The sequence below is a fragment of the Castor canadensis genome, chromosome 7 (genome assembly GCF_047511655.1).
Source record: "Castor canadensis chromosome 7, mCasCan1.hap1v2, whole genome shotgun sequence".
Lineage (NCBI taxonomy): Eukaryota > Metazoa > Chordata > Mammalia > Rodentia > Castoridae > Castor > Castor canadensis.
This window is the reverse complement of record NC_133392.1, coordinates 33,543,992-33,556,865: the sequence shown is the minus strand read 5'-3', so window position 1 is coordinate 33,556,865 and position 12,874 is coordinate 33,543,992. Positions and strand designations below refer to the sequence as shown.

Sequence of the window (12,874 nt, the reverse complement as noted above, 5' to 3'; positions counted from 1 at the left end):
TGGGGGTAGGAAGTACCTTTAACTGCTTCAATGTTAATTTTCTTCTATCTGTTTACTACTGCCAATCTGGAGATCAAATGTAAGAGTCAAACCAGAGGAAATGAGTTGATGTGGGCCCAAGAACCTTTATGTCCAAAGCTAACTTTGCAGCAAAGAATCAGGTTGTAAGGGTTGGAACCAAGTAGCACAGAGTTAACAAACCAGAAGACCAAACTGGATCTTGGAGTCTGAGAAGACCAAACTGGATCTTGGAGTCTCAAGCCACAAGGTCTTCAGGCCACACCAGACAGGAACTTGGTATTGGGCCCACTACCAAACCAGCTCAGCCTCCCTGTCTCCTCTTGAGAAAAACTATGACCTCGGATATAGGTGGTATCACTCTGAATGGGCATGGTCAACACCTAGACTTGGCCAGGCAATGAGCTCAGGAAACAAGCATAAAGTAGTGAATCTTCTCCCGGGGCAGGGAGTCCACTATTAATATTATTGCCATTCTTTTTTATTCTTTTTTTTTTTTTTGGTGGAACTGGGGCTTTAAACTTGTAAAGCAGGTACTCTACCACTTGAGCCACACCTCCATTCTTTTCATGTGGTTCTGAGCCAAAAACTAAGGTCTACAATCAGAGATGAGAAGGCTCGTCAAGAAGGTGTGGTCAGGCACCTGGGGTCCAGCTATCACTTGAAAGTCTGGAGAGGGGGCATCTCCAAGGGCTCCAGCCTATTTTTGTCAGGGCTGATACTCACATTTACTCTCCAGATTGGCAGTAGCAATCTAACTCAGAGGATATCTTCATCCTCCAAAGTTCACTTGGATGCACATGGCTACCGAATCCATACTCTGTACTCTAAATTTCCAAATGCCCACTAGAAACTTTCTTCTAGAAGCCCTTCCCTTGTTAAGAAACTCAACATGTCTAAAAATGGAATTCCACATTCCTTTCAACATCCCTCACAAATCCCTAATCTTTATGAGTGACACACTTCTTCCCCTAGAAAACCAGGAGGATAGCACCTCCTGGTCAGCCTGGAGTCCTGTCTCCTAGTGAGCCCTACTATTTCATGCTCCCGAAGACACTTTTTTTTTTTTTTTGTGGCACTGGGGTTCGAACTCAGGGCTTCATGCTTGTTAAGCAGGTGCTATTACTGCTTGATCCACTCCTCCAGTCCCTCGCAAAGACACTTTTAACACTGTTCTTCATCCCCATTGCACTCACACCTGGCCCAGGCCCTCATGACTTCAAACTGACATTGTTGTCAAACCTTTACCAGCTTTCTAACCTACAGTAACTTCAATGATTACCATTACGGGCCTGGCTTTGCCAATGCTTGCTAGAAAAGAGCTCATTTAATTCCAACAACTCCATCATGATAGTCTTTATTTTATAGATGAGGAAACTGAACTCACCTATGGTTACTTATTTGCCCACATTACAAAAATAATAAGTGGCAGAGTTGAGTCTGGCAGAGTTGAGCCTGACAGAGTTGAGCCTGACTCCAGAGTTATACCACCTCTTTAGGAACAGGGAGTTGGAGCAAGGACTGAAAACAGGGGGTACCTCTAAAATGAGGATATGAGGGACCATTTAAATACTGAAACTTCCAGTCTAACCAAATAGTCTGCAACTTGGAAACCTGTAGCAGTGGAAGAAGATGACAAACCCAGAGAACAGAGAGGAGACAGACAGAACACCTGGGAGACAGATGCTGGCCCTGGTGATAAGGGAAAAAGCTGGACACCATCTGCCATTAGCTAAACTACAAAGGCAATGGTAGTAGGAAGAAGACCCAATCCTTGGCAAGAGCCACTCACTGCCTCACACTCAGGCTCACAGTCTGGGCTGGATATGGCTGTCTACAAATACTGCTGAAGTGTTTTCATTAGGCCAGTCAAGGCCTAGGGGCTCCCAGGCCCCAGCATAGGTCTGGAGATTGGTGTGGGCTAGCTGATTGTCATGCTGAGGTTCATAAGGAGGGAGTAGGTCATGATGAAAGGATGGTGGAGAGCTGCATGGACACAGCCAGAATCGAGAGCCCATGAGAAACCAGCCAATGGGCAGTATGGTAAGAAGACCAGATCCTAATGTCTGTCTGTACATTCATATCCTTTTTAATCTCACTCCCCAGAATAAGCTCATTTCACCCAGTTTTGTACTTTTAATAAGGACCTGTGGGGTTTTTTTTTGTCTTGTTTTGTTTTGTTTCCTCTACAAAAACCCAACTTGTTCCCTTCACCTAGATTGCTGAGTATAAATCTTGAATTTATCCCAGTCAATGAGATTCTATCTGTGCAAGGTTAATTTCCAAACTTTCCAAGGTCATGAAAGGAACCAGACAGGCTCAAGTCTCTCATAGTCACTGTGACTTATCACAGCCAGTAAGGAGAGCGGTGGCCCACAAGCCCATGCCTGACTCTTCTATTGCAATAAACTGCCATTTGCCCTCACCTAACTCCCAGAATCACGCTTTTCCTTTTCTCTCATTTCCTCCTTTATTCAGTTCTCATAAGTCCCAGTGATGTGCTTAGCACCTGGCACACAGGTGATAAGTGAATGTATGATCATTTGGATCCAGGAAGAAGATACTAAGATTAATTTACCTCAAAGTGAGCAGGACTGATAGTTATCCCTTAATTCTTCCAAGTATTTGCATTTTAAAACAATTTGGTGAAGAAATGCTGAACAGGATTTGGTGAAATATTTTTCCACCAAAATTAGTTGGTTGAATTATCCTAGGACAAGACAGCACTTCCCAGACTGCCTAAATCCACACCCAGTTCTGTAGCACACTGTGTCCTCTATTAGCCCCAACTGTAACCACTAGAGGGAGCTCAAGGCTCCTTCTCCACCACCTCATTTACTGCCTGAGGATGGGGCAGATTAAGGTAGTCACTGGGCTACAGGTGTGGCTTTTCTCTTTGGACCATCCCTTGGTATTCTCTCTTCCCCACATATCCTCCAGAGCTTGGGACCCGAATATTCCCAGTTTGGCTTGGAGAGGCTGGTGTAGGTGAGCCTTAATAAGGAATAAATCTGCCTTTTCTCTGACCTTTTGGGTCAGGAATCAGGTATGGATTTAGGAGTACAGGACCAAAAAGCTACTCCATCAGCTTTTACTGCTGTAGACTGCTCAGGCCTTCTCTAAGCCTAGTAACAAAGAACCCTCCACTGGGATCAACATTACCAGTAAGGGGCTTATGCTCAAACTCTATAGCTTGGCTGCATCCTTAAGCATCTGCCTTGGCACCTGTTACAGGTGATTGGGAGAAAGTTTCCAGGTTGCTAGGCACTGACCATCTGCACCCTAGGTAATTTCCCCTTATCACAATATATCCTCCTACTCTACCAAAAGGATTTTGTGCCCTACTTCCGTTCCTCTCTGATGCTAAGGGAGTGGTCAGCTTCCAGTACAATCTCTCTCTTCATTTCCTTCAAGAAAAAGGGAAAAACCCAGTCTCTTTCACAGCAGTTCTCAAATGTGGCCCTTGGGTCAACAGTATTAGCATGGCCTAATGACTTGTCAAAAATGCAGATCTCCCACCCCAGACCTACAAACAAGAATTACAAATTCTCAAACTCTGGACTGGGTCCAGCCAACATGTCTTTCTATTCCAGAGTGATTCTGATGCAGAGAGAGCAAGATAACCACAGCCCCACAGTGTTGAGAAGGGTCACCCCACCCCAAACTAACTCTGCCTATGGAACTGAAAACTTAGCATTTCCCAATCCCAGAATTCTGGAGTGGGCTATAGAAAGCCCTCTCCAGAAAGGCCAAAATCATCCTAATCCTAATCTAACAACAGAGGCTAACACCAAACAGCTTATTCCTGGCTACCAGGCCTGGTACAAATCACTGCACATCCTTCTCGCTCACAATAATCCCAGGCAGCAGGTGCCTTGATCAGCCCCATTCCACGGATGAGATCATTAGGGTCGAGAGAAAGATTAACTCCTCCAAGGCTGCACAGCCACCAGCTGGTGGAGGCAGGATGTGAACATAGATCTCCCACCTTCCAAAGTTCCAGGTCTAAACCTCAACACTATATAGTAAACACCCAGGTTACCTGGGCTATGGATCAGAGTAGGTGGGGGCTTCCCATGGGCTCCTAACCTGCACTGACCTTCAACTCACTCTCCCGATCACATTCCCTCTGCTGCCTGGTCCCTGCCCCATGCCTGAGCCCTACTGCCTCTACTTTCCTGGGAGCTAGGTCATACAGCCACCTGTACTTCTCAGTCTCTTGGCTTCTTCTCCAGCCAGCCCTGCCCAGCCAAGTCACAGCCCACCTCTCAGAGGTGGAGATAAGTTGAGAGAAACCTAATCTCCAGACCATCTCACCAAGTGCTCCCCAGGCCTTAAGCTACCTCTGTGTCCACAAATGCAATCTGTGGAGTACTGGCCCATGTAAGGGCTACTCTCTGCTCAGTCAAAGCAAAAATAAAAAAGAAGCTGTAATCCTAGCTTTTCAGGAAGCAGAGATCAGGAGGGTCATGGTTTAAAGCCATGATCTGGGGAAACAGTTTGTGAAACCCTATCTCAAAAACACCCAACACAAAACAGGGCTGGTGGAGTGACTCACATGGTAGAGTGACAACCTAGCAAGCTTGAGACCCTGAGTTCAAACTCCAGGGCAACTAAAAGAAGAAAAAGAAAGGAAAAGAAAAGCTAAAATAAAATGGAGATCACTGTCCTGTCTGTCCTGTGTCTTCACTGGCAGCACATAATTACCTATCAGTCCAGGGACTCCCCATCACAGAAGGGACAAGGAGCCATCTGTCCCAAGGGCAGTTGGGACAGAATGAGTTGGCTAATGAATTCATAGCCCCCTGAGCAGAAGCACCGTGGCCTCCCGCCCTTCCCATGTGGCTCTGCACATCTTCCCCAAGTTTCAAGGGTAGCACACCTGGCATGCTTTCATGTTGTGGGGTTTCCTGAGGGCTCACAGGACTACTGCTTGGGATTTCCCTGTAGGAGGATGAGGCCCGGAGAGTCACTGCTCCCTTCCCAGTGCAGATTTTGGTAGGATCCATGTCTGAAAAAAAAAGAAAGAAAGACCAAAAAGAGAAGGCTGAATCCAAGGCACCAGAGGAACTAAAATGACAGTTACCAAATTGTTACAGTCAGGGAATGAAATGAAACTGGTTATAACTACAGTCTTCAAATATTTGTGACCAATGAAAATTAATCTGAGGGTTGCAGAAAAGGATGAATCAAAGTTTACCACGCACCACAAGGTTAGGGGAAAGGCAAGTTCTGAATAAATATATGAGTGATGCTATCAGCTGAAAACATTTCAAAATGAAAGCAATTCATTCTTTTTATTAAATGAAGTTTATGTTGGTCAGCAGACTTCTGGCCAGTTAGTAAGAGTTTTTGAAAGATCTCTCAAGCTTCCAGATCATCCTTCTTTCAAAGAGCAAGTTGGCAACACAGGGAGCCAGAGGGATGTTCTGAGGGGACTCAAGCTCCTTGCAAGTCTCCAAAGGGAAAAAAAGAAAAGCAAACATCCCCCTATCAGACAGTCCAGACTCTTGAAATGGTGAGAAAGGAGATAGTGCTGATGGGTGAGAGCCCCACATTGCAAATGCAAAGCAGAAAACTCACCTCCAGGAAGGTGACTGGAAAGCCTTAGTTCCCCCAATCACATTGTCCACTGAACCTCTGCCAAGCCTGCACAGGGTCCCAACCTCCCCTGCAGCTTCCCCAGGGCCTAGTAACAGACCCAGGATATTTGTGAAAGTTCTCTTGAGAAGGATCTTAAAATACAGCTGTCCCCTTATCCCAGGGGCATATGTTCCAAGATCCTCAGGGGATGCCTTAAACCGCAGATAGTGCAGATCCCTATATGTGATGGGTTTTCCTATACATATATATCTTTGATAGTTTTATTAATAAGTACAGTAAAAGATTAACAACAGTAACTAATGTTAAAATAGAGCAATTATAACACTATATTATAATAAAGTTATTTAAAACTTACAAATTGTTTATTTCTAGAATTTCTCAATATTTTTGACCATGTTGACCATGGGTAACTGAAACCACAGAAAGTGAAACTGCAGCTAAGAGGGGGCTAGTGGAAGCTTCCAAAGGCCTGGATGTCTATCCTCCAGGAAAATCAGTAATGAGGAGGCAGGAAACTGGTGTAGACTATGAAATTCCAGAGGCACATGTGCTGAGTGTTTCTTTATGTGCAGTTAAGCTAAACTGAACTCCACACTTTTTTTTCCCCCTAGACTGCTCACAATCTGGATCCCTTATCTAAAATTGTCATGTTTAGGATTACAGGTTGAAGCACAGGGTGTATATTTCTTGGGCAGGATGTAGGCTCAGCATCCAACTTACCCCATTCCCATGTGAGGGCAGAGAGAAGCAAAGCCTCTTTCTCCATGTTCTCCATTCCAGCAGCCCTTCCCCAACAACTCAAAACAATCACTATTGCTGATTGGAGGAAAAGCGATTTGCCCCCATCAGCCCTCTTCCCTGAAACATGAATTACAAAACCTACAATGCATGGCAGAGCAAATCTGACCTTGTCAAAAGAGAGGGTAAGTGACTGAGGTCACAAAACTATTTGGAATACCCATTCATGATCATTTCAAAAGGATGAGAGGCAAACTGGCAAATCCACTGTCCATCTGTTAGTTCCTGGACACACAGCCAGATTCACCCAACTTCTGAAAGCATGTGGGCCTCACTTGTCCCACTTTGTAAAGAGGAAGCCACCAGCCAGAGCTGGCATATGAACTACACACCCCCACCTCTTAGAGAGGAGATGCAGGAAGTGCCTACAGGTGAAGCTGAGGAGAGTTGGGGGTGCCCTGAGAAAAGGCCCTGTGCATCACAGAGGCAAGTCAGTATTTGGCATCTAAGGCAGCTACTTCAAATTCAGCCCATTTTGGAGGTTCCCCGTGAGGCTCAGTTAATTCTCAGGGAAACAGGAATTTTCATAAAGTATTGGTAGTTATAAACCTCTAGGGAGAGCCCAAGAAGGCCATGTCCCTCAGCCCCACCCTACAGTCAAAGTTCAACCCCTGCACTAACTGGCTCCCAGAAAAACACACATACACACACACACACACACACACACACACACACACACACACACACACACACACAGAGAGAGAGAGAGAGAGAGAGAAAGAGAAAGGAAACAAACTGAGGAAGAGGGAATGCCTCCAAACATGCAAGGATTAGGTCTCAAAGTATGTGTTAGGAGAAAAGAAGAAAGGAAACCATGCATGATCTAACAAATAACAAAAAAGAAAGAAACCAACCCAAAGAGAGATACCTGAAGGGAGTACTAAGCCTGAAGTACTTTTCACTGTCTTCACGGGGATTATTTTAACAGCAGAAATAGAGCGTGCACGTAAAGGATCGGCAGTTGCTGAAAACACAAAAGGGTAAATGATGCATCCAGAAAGAACATTTGGGAAACACTGAGGCAGTTGAGGAACTGAGTAGGGACAATAGTAGGAAATTGCCTACAAGAAAAGACAATACAAAGAGCAGTAGATGTAGTAATTAAAAATAACCTGCTTTCTCTCTAGAGTTCCGGGCCAAGACAGCTGAAGCCTTCCTTCAACCGTCACCCAGATACAGTTGGTCAGGGTTTATTGGTGCCTCCTGCCATACCAGGAGCTTGCCAAAGCTCTGGACAAAGAGATGTGTGGAGACACAGATGGTCTGGCAAATAGAGGACTGGGAGTACAATCAGGATTCAAGGGGCCTCATGGGAGAATGTTGGGTTGTCGGCTCTGCAGTGAGGGCTCCGAGGAGAGGGCTATGCCCCAAAGGCTGCAGATGAGTGCAGGAAGGAAAGAAACAAGTTCATGAGATGACTGGTCCCTTCAGACCTCAGAGCTGCTCCCCCCAAATCATAACTTCTGGGGTCCCGTGCCTGCTCTGACAATCACCACTGTCTGGCCCCAAGCAAATCAGACCCTCCATCTGTCAGGAAGCAGATGGCCCTGCTTAAACCCACCCTTTCCTGGGAAAGAGGTGCCAAGTGTCCGAGCTCATGCTTAAGACTCTGGGCAACACCCCAATACAGAGCCCTGGATCCTGACGTCCAGCAGAACTAAAGCAAGGCAGGGACCACTGCCTGGGATGTGAGGAAAGCCGGTGTCCTCTGTCTATAATGTGCATGCTTATCCATTTAATGGGTCCTTGTGTTCCCTGCCTGCCCAGTCTCCAATCTTCCTAGTGGGTACATCCTAAGACTCTTGTGAGGCCTCCCTTGTCCTCTCTCTTGAGTGGCAGCAAATAAAGAAATATGAGAGCTTTTTTGCTATGGTGCCAAAGTTGCTTCAATAAGCAACACCCAAAGGTCTCAGGGCCCCAGAATAATAAGAGGGTAGGGCTGGCTGGGAATAAGGTCACTATTGAATCAGAATCATGCTAGTGAGAATGTCAAGGAGAGCAGAGAGGGTGGGAAGCACCTCCCAGCCCATCAAACTGCTGTTTCATAAGATATGTGGCAGTCACATGATGTGTGGTCGTCAAAAACTAGGTTAAAAACAACAACTCTGCATATATTAAGATAAAAATGAACTTTTATAGGAATCCTATTGACTGCACCTTATAATCACCTGGGAGATTGGCTGGGTGGGACATTTTTGTACGATTTTCAGAGGAAGAAGCAAGAAGTTCAGTGAACTACTCATGGTCACTCCATTCTCAAGGGCAGAGGCTGAGGTTGGAGCTCAGTTGTCCTGACTCCTGGCTCGGTGACATCCAGAGTCCACCCTGATGACCTTCAGGTTACATCTACCTCCCTCTTGTTTCCAGTCAGAGACTCTTACTAAGAAGAGAATGGAGCCCACCTCCACTTGCCACCCTCCTCCCACTAACACTCTTGTGTAAATGAATTCACAGGGTCAGAGCTGATGGTGGCTCCACAAATTTAAAAGCCACTGCTCATGTTCCTAACTGTATAATTACATACCTCCTCCAGCCACTCCATAGGCACTGAGCCTCGACATTCCCTAAGTACAACTTAGCCAAGATTGTGCAAGATTCTAAGAACATAGCATATACAGCCCCACACCCTGAGTGGAAAAGGGAAGCCAGGCAGGGAGGCAAGGAACAGGACAGCACAAGACTTGCTTCCCCCGAACCCTGTGTCCCATAGTCCCCATCTCCTGTTCCCTGTGCCTCTTTCTCCTAGCAGCTAGCTTCCTTCAGAGTTCACAACTTTGCCTTGCCTCTAAAGGAGTACTTCGCTGCATCAGATGGAAGTTACAAAGGCCAAATGTGTCAAACTGTTGAAATTATTCTTTGGGAGATACTGCATTTTGACATCAATGCCCCATGCTAGGGTTTTTGCCCTTCCTCTTTGATATCAGAAAATATCTGGCTGGCAAGTGTTCACAGCATTACTGGAACCAAGCATGGGAAGCAGGAATAAACACTGCAGACCATCAAACTCTCTCATTTATAGGTAAGAGAACTCACACCCTCAAAAGATAAAAGATGCCTACCAAGACGTCTCTGTAAGGGACTGAACCACATCTCATCACTCCAACTTGAGTTCCATTACCCCACATTGCAAAAGTGATGCCAGGTCAGGATGACCTCAAAGGTTATCTAATCCATCATTCAGTTCACATTTCTATATCTTGTCATAAAACTTTTTTAAACTGAAAATATGAGGTATAGGGATATAGTTCAGTAGTAGAGCACTTGCCTACATGTGCAAGCCTCTTGGCTCAATCCCCAGCATGGGGAAAAAAGCAGAAAATATGAAAGGCTAAGGATAAAACTCATGCCACTAAATTGAACTATCTGGGCTCTTGCCTCACAAGGTTGTGAATATGTCCCATCCCTATTCATTACAAGCCAAGGTGAAATGCTGGAGATTTCAAGGTGATAAATGCCGTAAGCGCCAGGCAAGATGCACACCTGGGTCCATGTATTTGACCTACTATCACTATGTCCTTGTGAGCCAGGAACAGCTTTCAATACACCACTCACAGTAGGAAAACAGCAGCTTCAGACCCACAAGCAGCAAGAACACACTCCAGGTCTCATCATAGGGACTAGGTCTCCAGTTCACAGCCTGATTTTAGGCTGGTGATGGGGTATGGTGGGGTAACCCCAGTCCAACATACCCTCCACCTTCTAGAAATGCTTTTCAAGACCAAGAAAGGCTTCTTTACAAGAGACTTACCTTTGTCTTGCCCATTGCTGCCAGGTGCCAAGCCATTCACAACAGCTTTAGAAGTACCAACATCACATTCTAAAAGGAAGAAAAAGAACATGGGGCTGTGACCATGCCTACCTAACATTCATCAAGTCCCATAAGGTATAAGGTGCTGAAGATAGAGTCAAGAGAGAGCAGAGAGGCCCTGCCCTTACAGTCCCTGGAGTGACTCCACCCTGCCCCCATGTCCCACCAGCTTTGTCAGACTTTGGAAAGGCCCCCTAGGACATTGTGGGAGAGTTCTGAGAATAACCTTTGGCCTAAACCAGGCAGGATGCAAAATCTATTTGGGGATGGGAAGTGTGCTGTGGGTGATGTAAATTCTCTTACCGCCCTAGTACAATTTCCTTTCTGGCATTTAAAAAAAAATGTGCTTAATTCCATCAAAATGGCACCCCATATTCTACTTGTCAACGTAAGGCTGCCATCTCCATGATACTGTCTTTAGACACTGTCCCTCTTCACCAACCCAGTTCAGAACTTTGTGCTACTGTCCCAGAGGTGACATTGCCTCCTGACCACTCTTCCTGCCTTTCTCTACCTCAATCCTCATCTGCATCCCAAAAGCACATAGTAGATCCTGACTTAACCACAGCCCTCCCTATGCTAAAGAGTGCCAGGGTGCAGGACAGATGGAAACAAAACAGGGCTCTGCAGAATGATCCCCTAAGCCTCCTTCCTTTAAATATACTATATCTCATCTCAGATTTGAAAATTAAAACAAGGGGATTCAATCATGCATAATATTATTTCTATGGGGGAAAATGTATTTCAGTTTCCTAAAAGTACAGAAATGGTTGTTGGGGATATTTTTTTTGGAGGAGGGGCAGTACTGTGGTTTGAACTCAGGTGCTTCCAACCTTTTTTGCATTAGTTATTTTTCAGAAAGGGCTTGGGCTTTGCATGGACAATGATCCTCCTATCTCTGTCTCCTGTGTAGCTGGGATTACAGGTATATGCCATCATGCCTGGCTTGTTCTTTGAGATTGAGTCTCACTAACTTTTCACCCAGGTTGACCTTGAGCCATGATCTTCCTATCTCTGCCTTTCAAGAGATTACAGGTGTGAACCACTTCATTCACCAGAATATAATTTTTTAGTAAGTAGGATGACTTGTATCTTGTCATACATTTTACATTTAAATTTAAAAACTTACATTCTTATTGAAAACTAATCAACTAAGCCTCAGGGGCCACAGCTATCTCAGGGGACACAGCCTAAGCAACTCACCCTGGATTCAAGGCTCTCTGACCACAGTCACAGCCCTTTCCAGCCACATTTCCCTCTTCTCCCTGCCTGCCATGCTGGTCTCTGAGTGTCTCAGAGACTTTCAGACCTTTAGGCCTTGCTTCCTATGAAGAACTCAGCCAGAAATGCCCCCTTCTCGTTTTTGTTTTTGTTTTTTACCTTGAGGAAATCTTAAGCATCCTTGGGGCTCACCTTGAATATCACCTCCCCAGTGTGAGCTGACGCTGAGACTTTCAAAGTTCTGTTCAGCTGCAGACAACACTGAAACCCTCCCTGCCCACCTGCCCACTGGCTGCCTAAACCCCACACAATTCTCCAGCTATCCCTTTTGGGAACTTTGAAGCAGACAAGGGAATACAGGAGGGCAGGAAGACTCCATTACTCTAGGGCACGTGGCCAGAGTGTGTTTGAAGGTACCCAACAGCAAACAGCTAACGAAGCTACAAACATGATCATAACTATAGCCCTTTAAATATCAATTGCCTGGATCTGAGGACCCATGCTCAGTATTTTATACTCAGCATCTCACTGTACCCTTTAGATCCAGCCCTCTGGAGCTAGGACTTAGGGAGTGCTAGTCTATAGATAAGAAACAGACTCAGAGGATGCCAGGCCTGCCCAAGATCACTAAGCTGGGATTTGAGGTGCCCCAGCTCCCAGCTTGACTTCTCCTTCCAACCACCAACCAAAATAAACATTTTGACTTTCTGATTATTATTATTATTATCTTCTATTACCCCAAATGCTGGGCCTACAGCCCAGTCTCATACCCCAGTAGTACATGTGACTGATAATAAGTCACCCTATGAGACTCTTAACAATCAGCTTCCCAAAAGGCTGGAAACCTGATATAAACCACATGGATAGGCCAGCTTGGATGCAGCCTGCACAACATCAGAGCAGGACCTCTGCCCCTCCCACCTGGCAGAGCCTACACTTCCCCCACATTAGCCCCACAAGCTGCACCATGTTTGTGGCCCACATCCACCTACAAATGAAAACTCATTCTCTGGGATACCAAGTCTCCCTTAAGCCCTCATTTATGGGCCAAGTGGAAGAAGAGTGTTGGTAAAAGGATAAAAATTCTAAATAAAAGACACATTACACGTTCTATCACCCCATCATTTGTTTTTTAACTATCCCTTTCCTCTGCACCTGTCCTGGCTCCTTTTGGTCCATCTTTTTGGGACTGTTGGTCTTGCCTAGAGCCTTCCCAAGCTCACATGGAGCTGCCTGTGAGCTACCACTAGGCCCATGCCTATGTTCTTCCTTTCTCCTTTTTTCTTTTAATTAAATATAACAACCAAACTGGAAGGAATCTAGAAAAGTGTTAGAAATCAATAAACCCATCATTTCAAATTCCAGCCTCTGCAGCAGTCTGTTGGTGTCCAACAGCCTGCATTTGCCTCCACTCCACTCTAGTTG

General features: G+C 45.5%; 1 protein-coding gene across 50 annotated transcripts in view; it reads right to left on the bottom strand.

Annotated features, from left to right (window-relative positions):
- Positions 1-12,874, bottom strand: part of Sorbs1 (sorbin and SH3 domain containing 1) — a 234,557-nt gene that overhangs the window by 102,042 nt on the left and 119,641 nt on the right. For 28 of the 50 annotated variants that reach the window (XM_074078642.1, XM_074078660.1, XM_074078661.1 and 25 more), the window contains exons 5-7: positions 10,169-10,237; positions 7,289-7,384; positions 4,901-5,029 (exon numbers count right to left, since the gene is read on the bottom strand). In XM_074078642.1, the coding sequence (XP_073934743.1) occupies positions 4,901-5,029; positions 7,289-7,384; positions 10,169-10,237 (294 nt within the window). The remainder of the gene's footprint in view (positions 1-4,900; positions 5,030-7,288; positions 7,385-10,168; positions 10,238-12,874) is intronic. The other 22 variants (XM_074078649.1, XM_074078693.1, XM_074078652.1 and 19 more) reach the window with 1 other exon arrangement.